This window comes from Solanum dulcamara, chromosome 11 (assembly GCF_947179165.1).
Source record: "Solanum dulcamara chromosome 11, daSolDulc1.2, whole genome shotgun sequence".
In the NCBI taxonomy this organism is placed as follows: domain Eukaryota; kingdom Viridiplantae; phylum Streptophyta; class Magnoliopsida; order Solanales; family Solanaceae; genus Solanum; species Solanum dulcamara.
In genome coordinates, this window is record NC_077247.1 from 35,425,260 (window position 1) to 35,452,814 (window position 27,555).

Consider the following 27,555-nt stretch of genomic DNA (forward strand, 5'->3'; position numbering starts at 1 on the left):
TTTATATTGATTTTATTATAAAAATAAATTTCTTAATTTATTGCAATAAATATTTTATAAATGGAGTAACAATCACAACAAAAACTCTTCACATGCCAATCTATAAGGAGTAACTAACCATAACTCTTTTTTAAAAAAATTTGGTTTCTCATCCGGTGTTTGAAGCCAGTGGCGGAACCAGGAATTTTAGGAAGGGGGTTCAAAAAAAATTAAACATGCTAATTAGAAAAAAGAATGTGCTTATTCGAATTCAAACCCGCGAGCTAAGACAAGCTAAAATAAAATATTGAACCCCCTTTGCCATTGAGCTAGTCCTTTGGCGTATGCTCAAGGGGTTCAATATTAAATATATACACATAAATTAAAAAATTTATCTTATATATACAGTGTAATTTTTTAACGAATGAGATTCGGATGAACCCTCTGAACTGGCTATGGGTCCGCCCCTGCGCACAGCAGGGCCCATTCGGGGTGACGCTCCCAACAAGATTTTTTCCATTCCAAGGGCTCGAACGCGAAACCTTTGTTAAAAGTGAAACAGTCTCACCAGTGCACCCAACTCTTGTTGGTAACTAACCATAACTCACACCTCTCTAATTTCCACTCTTAATAAATTTATTTACTTTTCTCTTTTTTTACCTTCTTCTAATTATAAAATGATAATATTTTTTTAATATTTTAAGTATTTATTTCTTTATTATTTAATTTATTTACAATCAATCTATATATCTGCATGTATAATCTACACACACAATATATATATATATATATAGCACCAAAATGGTGTCTTTCACTATTTTTTATCCCGATAAGTAACATATTTTATGTTGCTTCCCCATCAATCAAATTTGTCATATTTTTTGATGCCAGGTGATTAGTTCTTCTCAAATTTTTTTTTTTAATTATAATGTTATATATTACTTTTGATACATGGTTGTGACTTTTTACAAATTCTAATTTGTAAATAGGTGAATAATGAAGTAATATGTGAATGTACTTTTACATTATTTGGTAAGATGTTGATATGCTATTTTTCGCAAATTGATTTCATTTTCTATTAAAGCTTTTTTCTTCTTCTTTTTATTTTATTTTATTTTATTATTATTATTATTTTTAAAGTTAGGGGGGTATAAATGATTTATGCAAATATATCCAAATTTGTAACCAATATGTTATGTTGACAAGGTAATTGGCTCAAGAAATTGAGACAGATCCTAACCCAGAGGCATAAAGTTACTTTCAGAACTTAGAAGTATACATGTGAGCGATTGCCTCTTTTATGCATTTTGTATAGTCACAAGTTATCATTGTTTCTGCATTTTGTATGTCATGCAGCGCTTCTCACTCTTGCATCTTTCAAACCTGTTTCTGAAAACGGGTTTTCTTGAGACGAAGGTCTATTGGAAACGACCTCTCTACCTTGTGGCGTCTCAACCTGGCACAAGGTGGGGTCATGTCTCCTTTTAGATGGAGAAATAAGTAAGCAAGACTTTCTACCCTGCTTTTCTTTTCTTAAAAAATTGCAAATTACACCGAATTTTCCCTTCAACTAAGCCTTCTTTGTACCTTGATTTGGATTCACTGATTCCCTTTCTTTGAGGGACGACAACTGATTTGCCACATCTAACCTCTTTCTTTGAGACATTGGTCCCTGTTCTCGATTCAGCTTCAACTACGGAGGATCGGTCTTGCGTACACTCTACCCTCCTCGCACCTCACTCGTGGGATCACTCTAGGTATGTTATTGTTATTGTTGTAATATAACCAATATGTTTCAGTTCTTTCACAAATTCCTCCATATAGCTCTCTGGTCGGATGTTTCAGGTGTATGGAAGCAAACTCATGCACCAAAACCCCAACAGTTTCAGGCAACTCATGCACCAAACCCCCAACAGCTCAGTATATCCAGGCTGCTTTGCACCAAGCCCTCTCATTTGCTTCCTAGGATGACTTGTTTCATCGCAGCTATGGGCTGAGCAGTATACGTTTGACATGAGCACATATCCTAATGAATTTTCAAGATCTAACTCCTTAACCAAGATCTGTCCAGCTCAATCCAGGCTGCTTCGTAACACCAAGCCCTCTCATTTGCTTCCTAAGATGACCTGCTTCATTGAAGCTATGGGCTGAGCAGTATACATTTGACATGAGTACATATCCTAATGAATTTTCTGGATCTAACTCCTTCAACCGAGATGCAGCTATTTGGGCGAGCCCAGATTCACGATGTTTGCGGCATGCTCCAAGAAATGCACTCCACACCACATAATCTGGTTGCATGGGCATTTCTTTTATTATTTTCTCCGCCTGAAAAATATGACCTGCTCGGCCAACAATATCAACTATACATGCATAATGCTCGAGTTGAGGAACAATACCGTATTTTTCAAACATAGCATCAAAAATTTGAATCCCTTCTTGCACCATTCCAGCATGGCTGCAAGCTGAGAGCAGAGCAACAAAAGTGGCCGCATCAGGTTTGACATCCATTTTACCAAAAAGTTCCAATGCTTCATTTGCTTTACCATGCAATGCATAAGCTTTCAACATTGAATTCCATGTCACTATATCTCTGTATCTCATCTCCTCAAAAACCTGATTGGCCTGAGCTACTGATCCGCACCTCGCATATGCATGAATTAATGCATTCCCAAGTACTAGAGCATCCACAAAACCAGATTTAATCACTTTACAGTGCACCATCAAGGCATTTCTATCTGTCACTAGTCCTGCACAAGCTTTCAGTGCAATAGAAAAAGCATAACTATCTAGACTTAACCCCTGTCGGAGCAACTGACCAAAAAGGAGAATAGCTTTCTCAGGATCTCTTTCCGAAAACGCCACAATTATTTCAGTCCACAACATGAGATCTCGACATCCATTTGTTTCCAGAAATAATTTGTAACAATCACCAACCTCTCCTCGGAGAATTGAATAAGCTTTCACCATAGCAGTCACAATCCCAACATCTAGAATAAGCCCGGTTTTCACACTAACGCAATGCAATTGGAAGCAACTTCGAAGACCCCAGGAAAAATCAATTCCATCCATTCCTAATAAAGAAGAAAGTACACTAACAAGAGTAGCGCGATCAAATCCCAAACAACTATCACGATGCATTAAGGAAAAACATCTCATAGCCTTATCACCTTGTCCACACATTTGAAACAATGCTATTATGGTATTCCATGATACAATATTACGAAATTCCATATCATTGAAAACCTTCCAAGCCTCAGTACCGCCACTATTCCTTGAGTACATTGCAATCAAAGCATTACACACATAAACACATGAATCAAAACCTGTTTTGATTACAAGCGCGTGTACTTTCCTACCACACAGGGAGCCGCTATCACAAACAGATAGAACACTAGCATAAGCAAAATCATTAGGTCTATAATGAACTAACATGTTAGACAATAAGCGAAAACATTGATCAGTGTTTCCATACTGAGCGTAACCGGAAATTAGACAAGTCCAAGAAACAATGTTTCTGTGGGGCATATGATCAAACAGTTGGTGTGCATATTCGAGATCACCACATTTAGCATACATGTTAAGGAGATGATTGATGGTGTAGAGTTGTTGATGAGGTGCAAATAAATCATGGTAAAGCATGCAGTGATTGTGAAGTTTTTGGCCAATGTCAAGACGATAAAGGCGGGCGCAGGCGTGGAAGAGTGTGGCATATGTTTGAGAAGAATGTGGATTATTATTAGTTGTAGTTGAGAAATGAGAAAGGATGAGTTGTTCTAGGTGGTGGTGTGTGGGTTGCACCTGCAGCCTTTGCAGGGAGGAATTCAATTCACAAGTGGCGGGGGTTGTGAATAATCGAAGGGAGGATGACAGGACGCGGGATTGCATCATAAAAAAAGTTATGCAGACACTGTTAGTGGATGGTGCCATATCTTTATACGCTATAAGAGTAGCTGCATAAGAGTTTTAGTAGGGAAGACAATGGAGTTGTGCAGTTGTGAGTGGGGGTCGATTTAGAGCCATTTGGATGGCTTAAAAAAAATTAATTTTTACTTATGACCTGTTTTTTTTAAGTGTTGAAAGTTATTTTTATAAATAAGCATTTGAGTGTTTGGATAAAAGTGCTTATGCCGAAGAAATGAAGAAAATAATGTGAATTTTAGGGTTAAAAGAATAAAAAGGATAATTTGGGAATTTAGTTAAAATATAAGTGATATAAAAGTAATTTTTATGGTCAAAGAAAATGACTTTAAGCACTTAGAAAAAAAGTTACGAATCCTAACTTATTATTTTTTGCTGACTTTAAGAACTTTATGATTTAAAGTTAACATTAACAAACACCACAATAAGCTAAAAGGGTTTATAAATTGGTTTGACCAACTTATAAGTCTATTCAAACGGACTCTTAAGGCTATACTGGGCAAGCTGATTTTAAGGTTGTGCGGGACGGGGATGTGGGTTGGTTGAAGTATTTTTTGTTAAAATTAACCTATTTTAGTGTTTATAGTTGAATCAATTTCTGGAAAAAGTATTTTCAAATAAGACTGATACTTGACTAATTTTCTTATCTTTTATTATATCAACTGAATCAATGCCTTCTAATTAATTTTTCTTTTTCAAATATTGACTTTTACAAATTTGGTTTTATTTTACTTTCTGACAAAAAATGGGTGATCATTTGGAAATGGCCAGAACTATTGCTTAAAGCTGTCAAAGACCAAATAAAACTAATCCAATAGTAATCTAAATATAGCTTACTAAAATATCCAAAAAAGTAAATGAAAATGGTTCAATCAAAACTAATACTGTTCCTTACATGCATTCCAATTGACCTCTAAAAAATCAAATTTTAAGTCATTATCTATTAAATTAATACAACTTAATGAGAAAATGAATTTATTTTATGAATTTTATTTTTGGTATCAAACTTAATTAAAAAGGAAAACATTGTAAAATTTATGTGGGGCGGGTCTATACGGAGTGGGATTAGGCAGATTGAAAATGAAAAAAATTGTTATACGGAGCGGGTTGAAATTTTTGCCGATTAAGCTTAACCGGTCCCGCATCCGCCCCGACTCATTGCCAGGTGTTAAAAGTGAATTAAAGTCTCATATTGATTAGAAAATGAATTGATGTTGTGCTTATATGAACTTAGACAATTTCAAATTATCCAAAATCACTTAAATTACAAAATTTTGTAAGCTAAACTAATCTACTTAAGAAAAGAATAATTAAAACAAATAAGAACGAAGTTCTTAATCCAAATTGTAATAACTTTGTGGAAAAAAGAAGCGGTGGACTAATCTAAGGTATCGATCAAGGAAATTTTTGGAATCACATGACTTGCATATAAAGTGAATTCGTAAGTTCTTTAACAAAGTTAGAAAAAAAGATGAAACTTACTAAATTTTGGATACTTCGAGAATGTTTTTTATGAACTATTTAGTTTAAGGATGTGCCTTAAAGTTTGGATATAGTGCAAGGATGTTTTTAGTCAAACTCTAATGGGTTTATTTTGGTTAATAAGGATTCTCCTAGTTTTTCCTTTCAAATAAGATTCAAAAATCTTAATCTAATCTCATCAACTCATGATCTAGGTTGGATCAACCCAACACACTAAGCCCATACTGATAACTCTATTATTGACTCTTATTTCTTGAAAACATTAACTTTAAAACATGAGTATGATTTATGTTTAGAAAAAAATATAATATGTAAGATACTTTTTTAAAAATTAAAATTAAAATTAATGCAAGTCAATTTGGCTTTCATGCTCTAAATTATACCTTTTCTGGGGAAAAAAAGATTAATAATATAGCTCTACACATTACCAGTTGACTGGTCTAAAAAACTGAAAATATGGAAGAAGCATTATATCTTACTTCACCTTCTATTGTTTTGGTAAAAATAAGATTGTGTTACTCTTTGCCAAGAGATCGAATTTCAAAAGATTTGGTATAGTAGATATGTTGCTATTTTATGTTAGTGTTGTGAAAATGACCTTTGACAACAAGTACATATCCTTTTTTCAACTTTTTTTTAAAAAAAGAAAATCAGTCGCCATTATTTTTCAAATGCGCACAAATAAATTTTCTTTGCATGTAATAATTAGCAATTCACAAAAGGAAAGATAAATAGTATTATACACTATCCATACGATGAGTTCAATCGAAAAAACATGCAAAGAATTGAAAAATCACCTGCTCAACCAATTCGATTACCCTAAGTTTAATATCACTATAAAATTGTGATTATTACTCCATACTGTTCTCAATGCTAATGTCTACATTCAATGTATCTAAAAAATAGTTGGTGGATCTGTACTCCACATGAGCCAGGAAAATTGGTTGGTCGTTTTTATCTAACACCTTAATATGACTTCTGAACCAACATTAATACATTAAAGATTCATAAACTACTCAGGTTTGTTGTTTCTAGTTGTCATCCCAATCTTTTACTTTACAGTGTTACATCTAGATTTCTGAATCTGTCCAAAATAAGTACTTTAAAATGACAACTAAAAAAAGGGCAGTTCGGTGTACTAAAGTCTTCCGCTATGGGCAGGGTCCGGGAAAGGACCCGACCATAAGAGTCTATTGTACGCAGCCTTACCTTGCATTTCTGCCAGAGGCTGATTCCAAGGCTTGAACTCGTGACCTCCTGATCACATGACAGCAACTTAACCAGTTACTTCAAGGCTCTCCTTCTACTTTAAAAATGACAACTATTTTAGATTAATTATTTTTAGTAAGCAGAACGAATAGAAGGAATTAGTTATTAGTGTCGTAAATCAAAATTGATACTACTATTAAATGTTTATCGAAACACACTAACTTTTTCTATCTGAATAATGGTGATATTTTAAATAGAAAAAGTGAACAACTGATATTAATATGTGTTTTGAAACATTTAGTGATAGTAGGGATATGCATTGTTTGGATTAAACAGAAAAACCAAACCAAATTAAATTGAATTTTAATTTGGATTGGTTTCAGATTTAGAAAAATAAAAACCAAAAAATCGAAAAAATCAAATTATTTTTTATATATATATGTATTACTAATTACATATATAATATATAGGTTAACAATTAAAGTTATAATTAACCACTTTCATCCCCTTTTTTAGTAAGATGATTTTTATTAGGGTTAATAATTTACCATATTAGGACTAAATCCAATTCACTGAGCCATTCTTATTCTCCTAAATTATAGATATTAGGTTATAATATTTTTAAACTAAAGTTAGTTTCATCGAAAGTTTCATTATGATTTAGTTTAGATTTTATGTTTGGACATCTATTGGTATAATTTAAGTTATTGTGTTTTAAAGTTTTACTCGCGACTTATATTAGAAAGTATATTTAAGTGATTTTATATTATTACTTCTCCTTGTATGTAATTTTTATTTATTTTTAGCATGCAAATATAACTTTGATTATGCTATTAATTATTGACATAATCAAATAGACGAACCAGAAAAAAACAAATCGAAAAGAGAAAAACCGAACCAAACCATTTTTTTTGTTTAAATTGAATTACATTTTTTCAAAATCGAAAATTGAAAAATCGAAATCGAAAAGCACAAAACAGAATCGAAAAACCTAATGCAACACTCCTAAATAATAGTACAAATAGGAAACTCACACGCATGAGATAGCGCCTAAAAAAATCGAATTTAATTTTTATACTTTAGATGAATATAAATCCTAATCTAGGAAGGGTTATGTGGTGCACCATATATCAAATTAAGGCCAAATCCATCGGTGACTCCTTAAAATTGGTATCAAATTTCACTTAGACACCTTAATTGGACGATGTTCACTTTAGATACCTTATATAGGGTTCACTGTATCATTTTGACACTTTTTACTGACATGGCAAAGTGAGTGTGATACACTCAACACTAGCGCGTGAAAGATTTTATTTAGCCATTTTTAATTTTATTTTCTCTTTTTCTCCATTTCTCAAGTGCACTTAAGAAATTTTATGCCAACTTTAAGGTGCGGTTTGACCCCAAATTAATAATCTTTTAAATCAATCTCCTAGCGGCATAAATAGATTGATATTTAAGAAGTCATAGAGGAAATAGAAATAGTGATTTGAATGAAAGTAATAAAAGAGGTATTCAAAGATGTTGACGTGAGGATTTTTCCTAAGTGCACTACTATACTGTGGCCATATCTATTGACAACTATCCATCATTCTCAGGAACAAGGGGCGTACAGTGGCCATATCTCATAAACAACTATCGATCATTATTCAAGAATTGTGGAAATTTATCAAGAGTTCAAGTTGAAATTTGATTTCAATTAGGTAATTTCTCTACTCCATACTCGAATTCAATTATAGATTACATATTTGGGAGGTACTATAAAGTGGTAGTCATCACATGATTTGAATTTCATACTAGCTCTTGAAATGGGTCTTATTAATTAGGGTTCTTGAAAAATTGTAACTCCAATTAACCTAAAGATACGACAGTAGATGCTAACAGACAATTTCTTGAATCTTTCGCGGGTGAGTTGGCGATCGACTCTACCTATGTGAGTTTGCCAATTTTAAATCCGGATAAAGGAGGAAGGTTTAGTAGGTTGACGGCCAACGTAAACTAGCCCAACTGAACTTTGAGTTTGTTGGGATCTGCCTACCAGGCAAGCGTCTAAATTGAGCAGAATGGATATAAGCTGATACATATAGTTGACCTCGACTAATTTAGATTTGGAATAGTTAATTGATGTATAGCTAATATGCAGACGATTTGATAGGTTAGTTGATGTGGGACGTGACTACAAATAGTGTAATGTTACTCCTACACAAATACCTGTGTACGGGGCAGGGTATCACTGGACCCTGGCATTCTAGCTGAGTGTGGGAGGAGGGGGAAAACATAGATTTCAGTCGGCCAAATCATACAAGTTAGAGAACACCCGTGCAAGATTTACTGGGGATCAATGATGAAGGGATTTAATCAATGTTCGTGAGGCAAAAACGTTGGGGTCTAGGATTCTAAAGAGTGTAACCTGCTGTCAATGAGGTAAAAATCCTGGGCCGAGGATTCTAAATGCTTTTCTGGTGCCTTGTGAGGAGATAAGTTACAGACAAATCATAAATTGTATGAGAGACCATGCTCTTAGCCCTATGTATCTATGGTTTCACAGTTGTTTATTTACAACAAGTCCTTGTCCACTAGAATTGCCTAATTTGTGTAACACCATTATCTAAAAGAGAAGGATGGCTGAAAGGATTTAAAGCTTCTAATAGGGAGGGTGACAATATGGATATCACTCCTTTCCTCAATGCATACGACTCATTGGTCTTTTGTGATGCTAAAGCAAATCACTTTAAACACCTAAGGCTTATTCAAATCATATTTGAAGAAGTTTCTGAGCTTCATGTTAAGAGCATGCTATTCCCAGTTAAAGAGATTTTTTATATCCAGGTTCTAGCAGCATCTTTGGGCTGTGAGGTGGTCTCACTACCAACTACTTATCCAGGGTTGTCCTTGGTCTCCAAAGCTAAAGCTCATGAAATCTGGAATAGGGTACTTGAAAGATGTGAAAAAAGATTAGCAATCTGGAAGAGCCAGTATTTATCTATGGGAGGAAGAGTGATATTAGTGAACAGTGTACTTGATGCACTTCCTACCTATGTCATGTCTTTGTTCCTTTTACCTTGCAAAGTGAGGAAAATAAACAATGCATTAAGGATGAACTTCATATGGCAAGGAAACAAAGAAAATAAAGCTATCCGTTTGGTTATTCGGAACACACTTATCACAGTAAGAAGAAAGGAGGTTTGTGCATAAAGAATCTCAAGGTACCAACCAAAGGTTACTTATGAAATAGCTATGGAGGTATAACGTGGAGGTTAATGCCTTGTGGAGAAGGCTCATTTGTCTCAAGTATGATCGGTATGGACATTGGTGCTCAAGAATTGTCAACAATCCTTATGGGTTTGGGGTTTAGAAATTAGCAGACTACTGGAATTCCTTGGCTGCTAATACCACTATAAAGGAGTGGTGGAGGGGTGGGGGGAATGGAAGGAAAAACTTTCTCGGACTGATAACTGGTCAACACATGGTTCTCTTGATCTGTTTCCATATTTTTTTAGCATTTCCCCACTACCTGAAGCAAAACCAGAAGCAGTTTGGGGACATCAAGGATGGAATATCACTTTTGGAAGATTCTTGAATGATTAGGAACTTGAGAGAGCTCTTGATTTCGTCAAGACTTTGGAGAAGACTTCTCAAGGTCTAAAAGATGCTGAGGAGACTTTCAATGTTAAAGCTTCTTACCTCCTGATACATCTCTGCCTAGCACTCACAATTTGGAACCCTTACAATTTGATATCAAGGTAAAGGTCTATAAGAGGTCAAGAATGAAGATTAGTTTTACAATCAACAATCAAAGCCCATTTGGCCCTTTTTGTAATAAGCATTAGTAGCTACTATAAAGAGCTGCATAGTTTGTGGTTAATGACTTAATTCTCCTTAGTCTAGATTTTGATGAATGAGTATGATACTCCTTTTGGTGAGTGTATAGGGAATATCCCTTTTATCTTTTTAATGAACCCAATTTGGATTTTTCTTGTTATGGATCCAATTATGAGTTCAATCTTTTCTCCCTTGGATTGTCGATCCTTTCTTTCTGTTAATTTCTGTTTCTTCTTGATTGTAGAGGGTACGCAGGGGACAGAGGTAGGCCGAATAAGTGTTGGAAAGAGGTGATTAGACAGGACATGACATAACTTCATATTACTGAGGACATGACTCTAGATAGGAAGAAGTGGAGGTCGCGTATTAGGGTAGAACGTTAGTAGGGGTAGAGTGTTGTTTTTCCTTGCGAGGGTTTTGATTTGTTAGTGCTTGTAGTAGTACTAGACATACACTTGTAGTTCTTGTTTTTGTTATCTATAGCCATATTTTGTCTATAGCATTTCACTTCCCACATTATTTTCTTGTTATTGCTTCTTTTGTCGATTGTACACTATTTTTCTTATTAAATGTTGTACTTTATACGTTGCTTTCTTCATTGTTTTCCTCTTCTTTTACTTGGATTTGATGCACTTGAGTTGAGGATCTTTCGAAAACAGCTTCTCTACCCCCACGAGGTAGTGGTAAGGTCTGCGTACACTCTACCCTCCCCAGACTCCACTTAGTGGGATTTCACTGGGTATGTTGTTGTTGTTGTTGTATAATGCATTATATATTTAGCTAATAAAGTTATTCCTAAGTTATAATTTCATATTAAAGTTTCTGATTGTCCATCCATAGTTGTTCATCATTAGCACTCTGGAGTATGATATGCTGATAAGACTAGTATATATGTTACAATTCTATATTGTATATTTGTTACTTGTACGCTCATAAGTCTTTCGTTTTCAAATCTGATTTATATGATCATCCGTACGTTCCTTCCTGATATTCTGTCTGCTTTACATATGAGTACATGTTTTATATGTACTGACATCCTTATGTTCGGGGGCGCTGCATTCTGTAAATGCATTACTAGGTTTACAGGCTAGCAAACTTCCATGTTAAGAACCCACTACATATTCAGCAAAGTAGTTGGTGAGCTCCCTTCTTATCTGGAGCAAATGGATGTCAGTGTATAGTTACAAGATTCTATTAGAGGATTCGTGGACAGTGTAAAATTATCATGTGTAGTAAGTCTCAATTGTTTATTGTAATTGTGCGGCTAGATGGAAAATAATGTTTATGTATAGTCCTTTAATATCGTCTTATGAGTAGTAATTCTCTCCACCTAGTACAGGTCAATTGTATAACACGTGCTCATAGGGTTCTTGTCCGCTCCTCTTGGCTTGGGGCGTGACAAAAGTGGTATCAAAGCACTAGGTTAAAGGTGTCTCAGGGAATCTACGAAGCTGTGTCTTGTAGATTCTCACTTATGGATGTGTTGTGCACCACATTTATAATGGGGGAACTGCTTTGGCATTTAGGAACTCCGACATTCTTGCATGATCTAGATCGTGCGACCGAGCCATGTCATAAGGAGTTACTTTTGATTCACACTCTGCTTAATTGTCATACAAATTCTACCTATTAAAGGCAACCTCAAATCAGATCAATGGGCCAAATACTAGCAGCGCCAAAAGGCAATTTCCAGCTAAGACCCCTAGCCATGAGACTCAGACTAGGACTCAAGATAGCCCGGTGAGTTTGACCCTTCCAGTTCGTAGTTGCTTACAGAATAAATGTCATGTAGAGATTCAGTTGAACTCTATAATTATAGTTGCATTTTTGTTATCCCTAGGTTATCAGAGCAGGACTGAAGGAGGAATTACTTATATGATTATTCAGTTAAGGGTTGTTCATATAAAGAGACGAGAAATGACATTTTCGATACAATGATTTTAGACGAATATAGTCGACTTCTAAGATCCCTCCTGTATTGGTAGGATATAAACCTCAGAGCATGTTAATACTTTCCTAGTGATATCCACAAGACCTTTAGGATTATGTATATATTAGGAATATGAGGGTCTTTCGGAAACAACCTTTCTATCTCTATGAGGTAGTGGTAAGGTCTGCGTACACTCTACCCTCCCCAGACCTCACTTGTGGGGCTTCATTGGGTATGTTGTTGTTGTTATATATTAGGAATATGGGTAGTTGAATCGGCTCCTTATAAGTCTATAGTATGATAGTAACCTGGATTATAAGGTAAATGTGTCACACTAATGTAACTAGAGATTCTTCTATTTGACCGAGAAAGCTTAGGTGCTTTATCAGATATTATTCAAGGTGAACACATAGATAATTATTATAGAATACGTATAATTGATTATCCCAACTAGGCAACTTGTGTGAGTCCTCTTATGGCTAGCAAGATCGGGGATAAGGATTTCAATTTGTATAAGAATATCTATTTTAGGTAAGAAGGGGATCAGTATGCGATCAAAGATTAGAGTCAAAAAATATCGAAGAGTTAGACATAATTAAGATTTATCAGACGTGCTTAGAGTAGCGGAAGACATATTATTGATACATACTATTGATTAATTGCTTAGAAGAAGATAATTGTTACAATTAAGGTATAGAAAAAAAATGATATCGGAATAACATAGATTAAGTACGCACATCGAATAGAACTCCTAGCTAAGGTATGGCTCGTATGAAATTTAGAGAAGGAAGTGGTAGGAGAATGATTGTATAGTTTCAGTGATCAGTGATGCCATACTACGAGAAGTGACATTAGCATCCATGTATGTTTCAGTACCCAGTTTAGATAACAGATGCAATTGGTAAGATAATTAGTTAATCTTCTTTATAAAGGATATATTGATTCAGTGTGGTGCTCAGGAAAGCATGTACATCACCCTAGTAAGAGGAGAGACAGTGTATATATGAAGTTTATTAGATTACCGTCAGCTGACTAAAAATTTCATAAGATATATATTAATGAAGCTTATTAAATCACTTCCTTATGTGAGGGATGTCCAGGTTTCTCTGTTCACATGATACGTGTTCAAAGTAAGCTCGCTAATCATAGCCCGATTAAAGAGAAGGGGTTTGGATCACCCTTATTAGTTATACAATCAGGGCATATCCACCAGGCATAGTTAGACTAGAGGTTATGAAAGAAACCAAAGGTGGATAATCTTCAGATATCACAAAGGGGTCACGAGATGACTCCATAAGTATGTGGTACACAAGAGTTCTCTGGTTTAAACATTTTTAGCACCCTGCTTATTCATCTGCTCATTAATATCTACAGAGGCCATCAGATATTGAGCCTGGGAATGTATTACGTGATGACATGAAAACAGAAGTCATTTCAATTGGCCACTCTAGTTAGGAAGCTTGTAAAAGATTTTCTCCACCTTTGCTTCAATACTAGATTGATATAAAGAGTAGTCAGTTCTTGAGATTGGAAAAAATGTGGAAAGAGCTTTCAAGTGCTAAAGGACAGATCGGCTTTAAAAGTTCCGAACCAAAGTAGAGAAGTATATAAGTAGGATTATCCCTTTTTAATCTAGAACTAACAACAATATGCTCGTATTTAAGTTGCGACTAGATGAACCTACAAGATGTTTCATAGTTTACAAAGGCATTAGATGCCTATAGGATTACGTTATCATAAACCTTATATGTATATAATATAGCTCACTTACGTATGAATTTTATACGTGTTATACATTTTATAACTTAATTATTTATCTACTACTTATTTTCATAAGCCTACTAGTTATATGTTGTTCAGGAGTTAATTATGTACATGTTATTGGTATCATAGATCTTTTGTTTATAGGCTACATATTATTTGAATCATTGTTTATATGATATGTATAGGCTAGATGGTTGTCCGTAAGCTACATAAATTATTTGTTTATATTCTCTATGTTTTCTTTAAAGAAAGTGTTTACATGCTATGTGTTTTATAAAGTATTCATCCGTATGCTACATGTTTCGAGAACTAATTGTTTATGTGTTATATGTATTTTAGATCATTTACTTATAGGTTGTATGTTACGTGAATCCGTGTTTATATGTTACATATATTATTAAAAAAATGCGTGTATCTGTAAAATGCTTCATAAAATGGTTATTTGCGTGTTGCATAATTTCTAAAATTATTTGTATATTTATGTTAGTTGTTTCCTGAAACATTTTGATACAAATTATATGCATACATAATGTGAGTTTTGGTCCGCATGTCATAAGCGTCATAGGTTATTCGCTTACATGTTATAGGCATCACAAATCACTTATCCTTATGTCATCTACATCATAAAATATTGATTATGAATCATAGACTTTGAAAATTATTTGTATTTGTGTCATCTTGCTCATGGTATAGTTATTTATGTATTATATGTCTCATAGCTTGCATTTTTAAAAATATAGTAAGTCTATTTGCTCAGGTAATATACATTATTTGCTTATAAGATATCGATATATTTGTCAGAAAGTCATAAATTTACACGCCCAAATTTTATTATTAAGTTGCATTTGTGTTATATTTTTATGATTTTAGAGCCCATGTATGAGGGGCTTTTATAATGTATATATGTATCACAATTAATTTACTTATATGTTATATATTTTCGATTTAAAAGTTCATGTATTAAGTATTTTCTTATAGCTTATTTGTTTATGAAATCATATGATAGGCTTCACATCATAATTCATTTGCTTTATGGTTTACTTGTTTGCATGCTATTTTATGGTTTACATGTTCATATACATCCTCCTATAGTTCACTAGTTCATGAATTTACATGTGTATTAGATTTACACATTTATAGATCAAAGCCCCTTCTTTGTGACTTACATGTTTACATAATTACGTATTCTTCGTGCGTAATTTCCTATGTGCTATAATTTCTATATGACTTAATTGTTTGAATGTTATTTGCCTTTACATATATCTTCTTGAGTAGAAGGATAGGGTTAGTCATCCGAATGCAAAGGTAAAGAAAGGTGTCCCATTCGATTGTCCAAGAGATTGTCAAGAACCCAAGTCATTTGTTAAGAAAAAAAGAAGGAATAACCACCAGTTGAGCCCTTGGTATAGGAACCTTAAAATAGCATTTAGAGATCGACCCAATGGCTTAAGAGGTAAGTTAACTTCCAGAGCTAGCTATGTTGTACTTGGCATTCCAAATATCTACACTACGCCAACGATCAAAGGATGTAATTTGTGTTTTCTATCTCTGACTCTCAGTTGTACTTAGGGCTATTCACCGTTTTGGTTAAAACCAAAACCAAACCGAAAATTTAACCAAACCGAATAAAAAACCGACATTTGGTTTGGTTTGGTTTTAAATTTGAAATATCGATAATATTTGGTTTGGTTATAGTTATAGTAAAAAATAACCGAATAAATAACCGAACCAAACCGATAATTATATACATAAAATTTATAATTATTTATATGTATAATATTAGCTTTTCATAAATAATTAAAGATATTTTATACCTTTTAATTATTAATCTACTTATTTTTAAGGCCCATGTCTTAAAAGAATATGTCCAAGTTCAACAATCCAAGCCCAACTCTAAATTCTAATAAGGCGTAAGCACTAAGCAGCATATGTCCAAGTCCAACAATCCAAGCCCAACTTTTGATTATATTATGGATTCTATAGTTAGTTTAGTTTAAATATGTAATTTTTTCATTTTAATTGACAAAGTTGTTTGTATTTTGGAACCTCTGTTTGACTTGTTCTTTTAAATCTAAACTGCGTTGCAAGTTTGGTCCACCTTATTTGCCATCAGCATGTCTTTCCCTCAATATACAACAATGTTCGCCTTTGTGGGTCGTGAGGAAAAAAGAGATTCATAAGAAATTTGAAGAATGTAGGGAGAGAATATTTGAATTGTCCCGGCTAGTTATAACCGAATAACCGAACCAAATCGAACCCAATCGACAATAACCAAACCGGTGGTTATTATTTTATTTGGTTTGGTTATGATTTTAGACATTTAAAAACCGATTAAATTGGTTTGGTTATGATTTTAATCAATAACCGACCCAAACCGAACCATGAACACCCCTAGTTGTACTACTCAGGTGAGTTATTTCGGTGCAGTAAGTATGGTCCTTTTCATAAGACATCTTGTAAAAGTATAGGGCCACGAGGAGCTCCATTCGTATCTGTCATGTATTCTATTTATTGTAACGCCTATGATTATAGAGTCTTACATGGATGCAGCTTCCAGATGCAGAATAAAGGGTAAACTTCTGTATTTGTTATAACTTTTGTACGAGTATAAGGCAAAGTGGAGTCTCGTATAATATTTATTAAGTATAATAATAGTTGTGACGCTCTGTGAAGTTTATATGTATGTGTTCTGGCTAGCTGACAGGTTTTCGATAGGCCTATTTTCAAAGGAAACTCTACCAAATTTTTGGAAATTTCAAGAGAGCCAAATTTTAAGGCCTTAAGATGGGTGAAGTGAAATGGAAGTTGACTGGGTGATTTCATAAATACTCGAAGTAAGTTACAAGAATCATTCGAGGACGAATGATCCTAAGTGGGGGAGGATGTAGCGCCTCAAAAAAAAATCCAAATTTAATTTTTATACTTTAGACTAGTATAAATCCTAATCTAGGAAGGGTTATGTGGTGCACTACATACCAAATTAATGATCTTTAAGTCAACCTCATAGAGGTATAAATAGATTGATATTTACGAAGTTTGAGAGGAAATACAAATAGTGATTTGAAAGTAATAAAAGAGGTATACAAAGATGTCTATGTGAGGATTTTTCCTAATTCACTACTATACCGTGTGCAAGTATTAAGTAAGTATAATGTTTTATTTGGTTGTTAGTGTGCATTTGTGCATTTTATGGATTGCTGGAAAAAAGGAAATTAAGTGACCCTCATTTAACATATCAATACTTGGTAAGTGGGTCGTTATTATTTTCCTATTAAAGTCTAGGTAAAGTAAATAACAAAAGGGAGACCAAAGAAAGGCACTCTCTCCCTTGGGAAAATGGCACTCTCCCTTGGGAAATCTTTCCAGCAAAGGGAAATAACCCGTAAGTACTTTCTGCCTCACTTCTTCAGAGGATTCACGTGAGAACGCAAAAGTTGATCAATAATTCTCAGGAATAAGGGGCGTACAGTGGCCATATCTCATAGACAACTATCCATCATTATTCAAGACTTGTGGAAATTTATCAAAAGTTCAAGTTGAAATTTGATTTCAATTAGGTAATATCTCTACCCCATACTCGAATTCAATTATAGATTACATATTTGGGAGATACTATAAAGTGGTAGTCATCACTTGATTTGAATTTCATACTAGCTCTTGAAATGGGTCTTATTAATTAGGGTTCTTGAAAAGGGGAAAAGATGAAATTATGATAAAGGTGGAGTTTTCGGGTGTTTCTATTGATGGGGCAGATTTAATATCGAACTTTGTAAGTTAAAAAAATTAAGAATTTGCTCCAAATTATTGTTAAGGAATTTGATTGGGTTTAAACATAAGTGAAGAACATTGGGGTAAATTATTAGATGAACCTACGGGTTATTGATGAACGTATATATTATTTTTGTAGTAAATTTGTTGCCTATTGGATGATAAAAGGTAATAGCGGTCTATGTAAAGCCTACACCCCCGTAGGTCGAGTTGTTGGAGACTTGTGGTACTACCATTAGCAAGGAAGGTACCAAAGGTATGTAAAGCTAAAACCTTCTCCGCCGTTAAGGCACAACCTTAATTAGTCACTTGTTTCACCTAAAAGAGTCGATATAGTTTACTTGATATATGTGAATATATCCTTCATTCTCTATATGTCAAACACATGAATATATGTCTAATATGGTCAAAATATCTATATTCTCGTCCCACTTGAACTTTCTTGTCTTCACAATACGTCTATTTATTGAAGTCACAATATTCATATTACTCATTCGAGTTGAGCACTCATAATGTTTTGCATGATCGCAAGTGTCTTTACTCAAAATTTTTACAAGTCATATGGTATACCTGTCACGTGTTATAAATAAGAATATATGGCCATAGCACAGTTTCACTTGTATATTTGATTTCATTGGCAATATAGGCATAAAATAAAACTAAGAACTACCGCTGTCATAATTAGATATCATGATTAAAGAAGCCAACAACAACACAACAACAACAACAACCCAGTGAAATCCCACAACGTGGGGTCTGGGGAGGATAAAGTATACGCAGACCTTACTCCTACCAAGGTAAGACGGCTGTTTCTGAGAGACCCTCGGTTCAATAGAAGCATAAAAAGAGGTCAGATAAGGCTAAGAAGTTCAAAGCGATATGGAAAAGCAAATAACGAACAACACAGATAAAAAGAAGCCAAGTGTTATACAAATATTATACTTGAGAGGCAAAATGATTTTATCGTAATCTACTTGTCATAGGCCTTGAAGGCATCACTTGATAACATCTACCCTTATCGAGGGGAGGGTATTCATAGGTTTTACTTACATCCACGCGCGACGTGATTCTGTGCACAGGATTGAGACCAGACTAATGACCATTATAGTGAGCCCAAAGATTGTGGCGTACCCGCCCTTGTGGCATCATTTGCATTTGGAGTCAGCTGGAATGCCATGCACTGGTTCCCCTGACTCGAGCTAATATGCGGCACATATGGCCTGCGGGCAAGATCCTCATATGCGAGCCTACAAAGGGCGCACCTTGTGTCAGACCTCGTTTAAATATGTGTATGAAATCACAATCATGAGTATTTATGCAACACATGCCATACATTTGACAGACTGCCTTTGGTAGGCCATCATATGATCATTTGTATTAAAATTGCCACAGGACACCACCTAGGCAAACTATTAGGTGACCTAAAATAACAAACAAGGTATTACACATTATATGTTAAGCTAATAAAGTTATTCCTGACTCCTGAGTTATAATTTCATACTAAAGTTTCTGATTGTTCATCATTAGCACTTTGGAGTATGATATGCTAATAAGACTAGTATATAGGTTACAATTCTATATTGTATATTTGTTACTTGTACGCTCATAAGTTTTTCGTTTTCAAATCTGATTTATATGATCATCCGTACGTGCCTACCTGTTATTCTGTCTGCTTTACATACCAGTACATGTTTCATATGTTTATGTTCGGGGGCGCTGCATTCTGTAAATGCAGTACCAGGTTTACAGGCTAGCAGACTTCCATGTTAGGAACCCACTACATATTCAGCAAAGTAGTTGGTGAGCTCCCTTCTTATCTGGAGCAAATGGATGTCAGTGTATTGTTACAGATTCTATTAGAGGCTTCGTGGACAGTGTAAAATTATCATGTGTAGTAATAGTCTCAATTGTTTATTGTAGTTGTGTGGCTAGATGGACAATAATGTTTATGTATAGTCCTTTAATATCGTCTTATGAATAGTAATTCTCTCCACTTAGTACAGATCAATTGTATAACATGTGCTCATAGGGTTCTTGTCTGCCCCTCTTGGCTTGGGGCGTGACATATGATAGTTCAAGTATAACAGAGAATGTGAATAGTGTTAAGAGTATGTGGTAAAGTGCCAAAAATTATAGCTTAGGGACTAATACACATATTTTCTGAAACAGTAGACAAGCTTTTCAAATAAATAAATAGAGGCAACCATCATGAGAAGAAGCAGAAGGCAGTAATGGAGGAAGCAAACCCCAAGTCCACCTTATCTCCACCTAATTCCTACATTGCCGTCGTTCTTGGAGGTACTTTTGATCGTTTACACGATGGTCACCGCCTTTTTCTTAAGGTTTTTCCGATACCCTTTTCTCCCTTAATAATCTCATTCATCAAAAGGAACAATCTTTTCTACTTACTAATAAGTGAGGGTTCTCTTTTTTTTTTTTTTTCTGGTAGTCGGCTGCGGTATTGGCTAAGAATCGAATTGTCATTGGAGTTTGCGATGGTCCAATGTTGACTAAGAAACAGGTATTTTCATGTTTATACTCTGTATTTAGTTTGTTGAAATTGGAATAAGGAAGCTTTGAAATTGCTTGTACAATTTCTTTTACAGTACAAATTCAAGCATAAGGGGCCTGTTGGGGCCAGAAGAAAATGAAAAATGGCATCTTTTATTTATTCTTTGTTTTTTCCCCTCTTGCAAAGGTAACATGTGTAGATTGCGTAAAATCTTTTGAAGAAAATTGCAGCATAGTGGTCTTTTATATGTGGTTCTGGAAAATTTCACAAATAAATTGAGAATTTTGGATAGAGCATGATGTAAGAAAAAAAAGGGCAGTCCGGTGCACTAAAACTCCCACTATGCGCAGGGTCCGGGGAAGGGCCCAACCACAAGGGCCTATTTTACGCCACCTTACCTTGCATGATGTAAGATATATGAGAATAGGTTACTTCACTATTTTGGGAATCTAAAGAAGATTGGAGATTCTTCATTTCTAAAATCTTCAACTTGGAAATATGACTTAAAATAGATAAAGAGTATAGTCGGCTCATGTCCTGATGTCCATCTCTGGAGGTTTCTTCCACCTTTTTTGTTGTTTGTGTTTTACTGATTTTTAAATTTCAATTTTCATGGTCAGTGCTATGCATGCTATGGATATACAGAATTTGATGTATAAAAGGAAAAAAATTTCCACAAATAAAGAAAAAGAAAAAGGATAAGTCCTGATGACCTCTGAGTTCTAATAATGATAATAATACTAAAAGTTGTAATGAGCTAGTGAGGCAAGTGTTGCACCTTCTCTTATTGGGTTTCACATGCTATGTCAGGATAGCGACATATATGTTTATCATGTGTAACTCAATATGCTCATTCACATCGGCTCTGTTTTCTTGATGCTTTGTTAATTTCCCACAGTAAAGTGTGGTGTAAGTAGAATCAGCATTACTTCCACTGTGAATGCATATGTTTCCAGTTTATCACATTTTGATCTCGTAGTCTATTGTGTTAGTCGAAGATATATTGCATATTATGCCAAGTTGTCTTTATATATTTCTCTTTCGAATTTTGTAGTCCTTGAATTGTTTTCTTGTTGTTGGGAAACGAGTATCATCTCCCTCCTCCTTCGGTCTTTTGGTGAGCCCCATTCAGTTCTGGGCATTCTTCCTATGTATTTAGACTTTTGCCAGTTATTTGGGGTATAGCAGGGGCCTTGTACCGGATTAAACTACTTATCAACTTATGATGCTTTTGAAGTAAATACAAAAAGATGATACTGGCTACAGTACCAAGTTATCGTCTTGATACCATCTTCAATTTTCTTAAATGACATTGCTGAGAAGTTTGTTATTTACACACCTTTACAGGATACACTTCACGGAACATCTCTCTATGCTCTCACATTTTGCTCATGTCCTGTGGCCCAATGTTCTAGTTGCATCACTAGGTTACCATCAGCCAAATATTTCTTTCTACCTTATCTTTTATCTTAATAGGATTAGCAAAAAAATTATCTAAATAGTTTAACATTGTATCCTTGGAAGTGGCGTAAATAAATTTCTAGGCCTTTAAAAGCTTGTTCATAATTGTTTCTCTGGACATTTGATGAGCCAAGTTGTCAAATCCCGTACTTGATTTTTCCGATAAGGATGGGCTTTTGAGTTTGAAGTACTATATCATCTTATGTTTTCAGATGAGTCCAACCCTCTTACTCTATCAGTGTTAAGTTTCGATGTTCAACTCCATTTGTAACTTTTTGTTGTCTTCCGTCCATCTTATCTTTTTATGCAGTGCTTACGTATTTGTCTTCCTTTGGCAGTATGCTGATCTGATAGAGCCAATTGAGCTGAGAATGAAACATGTTGAAGATTACATCAAGGTACTTTGAAGCTCAAAATTTTATGTTCATGTATTCTTCTATCTACTGGTTTGGCAAGTATAATTTGATCTTGAATGTCATAGGAAGATCCTTCTATACTGGTCCAGCTGAGATGGTGGGTTTGAATGGAGTATGTGCAATCTTTTTCTGTTTCGATGTGAATCTTTCCTAGAGCAACAAATGTTTTTTCTTTCTAAAAGGATTTGGTTTAGAAAAGTATGCTGTAGCTGATGCTTTTACTGTCAGTAGCATACAAGAGTTTGATTCAGAAGCAAATTAGTGCACCATCAAACCCACATCACATCATCCAGCATGTAGAATGCTTTTCCTACTTGTATTGTGATGAAAATGACATGTTCCTTGCTGCAAACCGTACATCCAGTCTATAAAACCTGAGCTGATAGTGGAAGTAGAACCAATAGTGGATCCCTATGGTCCGTCAATCGTCGATGGGAATTTGGAGGCCATTGTCGTCAGGTGCGTAAAGAATTCTTTACATCTCTGCTTCTATTGATTTAGATCTCTTTCTCCTTTTTCCCATTAAGGCTTCGACTTCGACATCATTCTCTTATACCCAGAGGCTACTATGGGTTGTTGACAGAATTTTACTTTCGTATCTCATCACCAAGTTCTTTCTACAAATTATTGATTTATGTGTATTGCTTTAAGAGTTTCCTTGCAGCAATATGAAACTTAAGTTTTGAAATCTTGAGTCTTAAGAGCCAAGCTCTAGCGGTACTCATTTTTTTCATTACCAAATTTAGTGAAGCATAATTTGACGGTAATAGCAAGTTGTAATTTCTCAAAAATACTTCAGTGCTGCTTCTTTTTTTTTTTTTTGAAATGGCTAGTGTATTACTTTACTAGATACTTAAGGTTGCTAATTAGTTCTTGTGTGATAGCAAGGAGACATTGCCCGGTGGACTGTCTGTTAATAGAAAGAGGGCTGAAAAAGGACTCTCGCAGCTAAAGGTCTGACTCATTCCTCCAAAGAACAGTGTTCTTTGGGCTACTGTATTCGGCTTTCTATCATTTATTTTGTTTTGTCAACTATGAAATTGCATGTTGAAAATGTTGTGCAGATCGAAGTTGTAGATCTAGTCTCTGAAGAATCAAGTGGAGACAAACTGAGTTCTACTGCTTTGAGAAAACTTGAAGCTGGGAAGCTCAGGGACCAAGAACTTGAAGCTGTGAAGCTCAGAGACCAAACAATTGAAGCTGAGAAGCTCAGGGACCACAATCCCGAAAGTCAGAGTTAAAACTTTTTCTTGTCTATACTCGTTCAAAGGAGTTTCACTTTGTTTTATTTCAATTTGTTGTTAGGATTCACAAGGAAACACTGTAGCCATCATAGATGTGAAATTGTCTTGGAAAACAATAATCTCTTCAGAATCATACTGGAGTTGTTTTCACAGTTACTTGTAAATCTATAAAATGTGTTTAAATTGATCCATGCCTACTCCTTGCTTTCTTTCCACTCTTTTCTGATGTACTGAGAGCTAGTTAGAAATGTTGAACAGAAAATTCCTAATGCCTAGTTCTTCTTATACCAAACGAGAAAGTATTTCATTGATCATTATCTTAAGTAATGAAAACTCATAATTCTGATAAGTGTAGAAAAACTTTATTGGGGATTTGGACGTAATTCTAAAATGTCTCAAAATTTTGATAATTACAGGAAGATCTTACTTGAGGATTATTTATCTTATGCAAAAGATGAAAGATGTATTGCTTTCTGATATTATAAGATTGCTGTGGTTAACCAGAATTGACACGCTGAACTACTGGATGTGATTTGTCATGTTAGAAATCTGAATATTGTAGTTTCTTTTTCATCTGTGCTTTTTGATGTTTATTGAGGCGAATACTGCAGTAAGACTATCAAGTTACCAGTAGACGATATGAAGCAATTTAACTTGATCATGCCAGTTCAAGAATAGATGATAGAAGAAAACAACAATCCTCACATCTTTTATAAGTGCCTTTATTATAACTCTTGTTCCAAACAGATACAATTGAATCCTGTTAAATTACTTGACTGAAATTCCCTTCCTTGATTAGGACATTCCCTAAACAAGTCTCAAATGTTTATGGTCCTTAGAATTGCCTCACTCATTTGTAGCATTATGAGGAATAAAAGTGAACTGAAAACGTGACATGAAATCAATCTGTAGATAAAAGAATGCGTTGTGAAATTAGCATTGTGGAAGATCCTTTGGTGGAGGGAGAACATTGTGATCTGATCCTGGTCCATTTTCCACCATGCATGCTGTTTTAAGTCTCCAGCCAGTGTGCAACTCCAAATGACAGTGGAAAAACCAAACCCCTTCATAGAAAGAAAATTGCAACTACATGTCAGAAAGGCATTATGAAAGTTGCAACAACCTTAAACTTAGTAGAAAATTAGGTACCTGGATTGTCAGCTCTGAACCGGATAGCAGTCCAACCACCAGTAGGAACACCGACTGTGTTTCTTTCAGGAGGATCAATTAAGTTGTATTTTGCAGGATCTTTCTTGGGATCAAAGTTTCCAATGCCAGTTCCAACGACAAAGAAGTTGTAACCATGGAGGTGGAAAGGATGTGATTCTACTGTCAACAAGTTGGTGTCTTGGATTACTAACTCTACTGTAGAATTGAAGGCAATTTCACCAAGACTTGTGCCTCGAGTTGTCCTGAGATTTGCTGTAAGAGGAGCCCCTGTATAATTGAAAGGAGTAGGAGGCTTGTCGGGGAAATCTGTAGTGTACACACCCTTAATGTTGAAGTAATGAGCTTGAAGAAGTGCAGTTTGTGGCATGACAAAGGATATGTTATTTAGAGGAGCTGAAAACCGAGTTCCATTTACACAAGTGGGACAAGCATTGATTCCTAGACCGATGGTGTAGAAGAGGTTTCGATCAACATTTAGTGGAACATTTGCTGGATATTTAGATGAATTTAGGCTCCTGAGCTTCTTGTCATAGCTCAATGCAAATTCTGTGTCATTAGGAACAGGCAAGTCAGGAAGTTTAGGGAGAACAGTTTTTGGGATGCCCTTGTACTGGAATATTGCAGTTGCAGTCTTGTTGTCTACTGGGACCGGAGCGTCCATGAAAGGCCTAGCAGCCATGAAGTATCTTCCGGGGATTTGGTTGGCACGGACCAAAACATTTGTTGTCTGTCCTGGTGCTATCAGAATGGCCTCTGTGGAAAATGGTTTTGTATAGAGGAAAATGGTTTTGTATAGACTGCATCAATTTCCACCACAGTTAAAGTATGATTTTCATGTAAATACCATGGAATAAGGTTTGATCCTATTCATGGAGATTCCGTAACTATTCCAAAAATGGAAAGTTCGACACAATTGGTATTTTTTTTTTGGAAATTGGAAGCAGTGACTAATTCATGATCTGGCATGTACAGAATGAAAACTTGCAATGGTAAAAAAGAGCTCATCATTGAGTGCAGCACTGACAATTCTCATCAGGTAAGTCTTCCCTTTTTCTATTCTACTTCCATGGCAAAGGTATCTGCCAAAGAAATTTGAAACTTATAGTCAGTACCCGGTGTATTGCGCGACATAAAATAAAACATCAAAATATTGTTATTGAAGTAAAAAAAAGAACATATAAATAGTCTGATATGAAATTGATAAGCTGAAGCAATATCAATCTCTTACATTTTTCGGAACATGGAAAAAGTGGCCCTGGCTTTCCATTGATTGTATGCGCATCAGACATATTAGGAGGTAAACCTAATGCATTTCCTTTGGTTCTCCACTTGTTCAACATCTGCATTCAACCATTCTCCTGCATCATAATGAACAGAAATAGTACCATCTTGATTCATGCTTTGGCAGAGGAAATCTTCAGAATAAAGTACATTTCAAGGCTCAAAATTCTATGTATATATTTACGAGTACTAAAACTGACCTAGTACAATTACTTCTTCCCTATCTGGTTGAAGGAAAGGAAAGGGGGTTCCTTGTGATGGCAGTATCACAATGGCGCCCTTAGCCAAAAAATATGTGCATGCCACCACAAGGTACCTCTTTGTCCTGTTACGTTGAAGTCATAGACATAGCTATTTTCTGTCTTGATAGGGTATTGAATTATATAAGCGGGTCCATCTGCCCAACCATTACGATATTGTTTCAATCCATGCCTGCAATGGTTAACATGCATATACATTTGCTTGAGAACCTGAAATAAGACAGATTTTGAAGAGTTAAGTTCTCACCAGTGGATGGACATGTTATATTGAGCGTGGTTAGTAACATTGATTTGAACTCTATCTCCTTCTTTAGCGTAAATTGTAGGCCCTGGAAATGTCCCATTAACTGTAACCATTGGTTTTGCATGGCACAATCTGCTCACATTTGCTACTTGAATCTGCAAAACACAAAAACTTGTACATGATGAATAAAGCCTGAGACAAATATATTAGCTATGAATCAAGGAAAACAGGAACTAGGCACTAAGGTCGAATTGGTATTTCTTTATGGCAGCCTCAGCAGGTTGACAACTAAACCAACGAACTCCATAGACAAGGAAGATTAGAAGTTTAAAGAAGGTTGTCTGGTTAGCCATTAAGTTGAAACTCTCAAACAACTGTTTGAAAATGGATAAGACATTGATGAAAGTATGGCCTATTTATGGCTGAGGCAAAGGCAATTTAGTTTATGTTCAGTTTGTTGAAGGCAGAGTAGGTTGTAACAGAGATTTGGTAGAAAAGGGATTTCAATGGGCAAAACTTGTAAGCAAAATACTGGAAGAGACATTTTATAAGACAAACCAAATTAATCCACCAGGTAGAGCATGAACTTTACCATTTGAATTAAAGAGTAGTAGTTATGTTAACTAGTTAGTTTGTATGGTCCCATTGTAAAAGAGGTGCATGTTAACTAGCATGTGAAGAGAACAAAGGAACATTTGTCAAAGGTGACTTTCGCGGTCACCCTCACTAAACCAACTTGAACTACAGTTTTACTTAATGCAAATATTAACAGTTTCTTTATCACCTTTGCATTTAAGCATGAAATCATTCACTGGTCTGATAAGTATTTAAGACTTATCACACTATCAGACACTTATAGTGAATCTTGGATCCTTTAACGGATCATATTCTGTTAAGGTCATTTGGTTCACATATTAGTTATATGCTTAATGTGATGAATAATAGCGTGAGATCGAATTGTTATACTATGAATAGTAATGTAAGAATTGTTATGCGGGGATGACTTTTTTTTTTTTAAAACAAAACTTTTACTTTTAAAAATACAACATAAACCATTGTATATATTTTATGTTAGGATTATTTTTATTAATC

General features: G+C 35.0%; 2 protein-coding genes and 1 pseudogene across 8 annotated transcripts; 1 reads left to right on the top strand and 2 right to left on the bottom strand.

The window, feature by feature from the left end:
* Window positions 1–1,137: 1,137 nt before the first annotated feature.
* Window positions 1,138–3,993, bottom strand: LOC129873856 (pentatricopeptide repeat-containing protein At1g71420-like). Its single transcript, XM_055949049.1, has one exon. The coding sequence runs from the start codon at window positions 3,907–3,909 to the stop codon at window positions 2,032–2,034; it is 1,878 nt and encodes a 625-aa protein (XP_055805024.1). The 5' UTR covers window positions 3,910–3,993; the 3' UTR covers window positions 1,138–2,031.
* Window positions 3,994–8,006: 4,013 nt separating this feature from the next.
* LOC129874027 (phosphopantetheine adenylyltransferase) lies at window positions 8,007–23,695 on the top strand. 7 transcript variants are annotated; one of them, XM_055949244.1, is made up of 8 exons: window positions 8,007–8,102; window positions 8,190–8,294; window positions 20,045–20,217; window positions 20,325–20,396; window positions 22,187–22,246; window positions 22,629–22,723; window positions 23,149–23,218; window positions 23,329–23,695. In XM_055949244.1, exons 3-8 carry the CDS (start codon window positions 20,107–20,109, stop codon window positions 23,503–23,505), a joined length of 585 nt encoding a protein of 194 aa, XP_055805219.1. In that variant the 5' UTR covers window positions 8,007–8,102; window positions 8,190–8,294; window positions 20,045–20,106; the 3' UTR covers window positions 23,506–23,695. The 7 variants fall into 7 exon arrangements, with proteins under 7 accessions (XP_055805219.1, XP_055805220.1, XP_055805218.1 ...); XM_055949245.1 differs by adding an exon at window positions 19,611–19,675 and having other exon boundaries at window positions 8,016–8,294; XM_055949247.1 differs by lacking the exons at window positions 8,007–8,102; window positions 8,190–8,294 and adding exons at window positions 17,535–17,664; window positions 19,611–19,675.
* Window positions 23,696–24,232: 537 nt separating this feature from the next.
* Window positions 24,233–26,816, bottom strand: LOC129873985 (laccase-11-like; annotated as a pseudogene).
* Window positions 26,817–27,555: the final 739 nt, after the last annotated feature.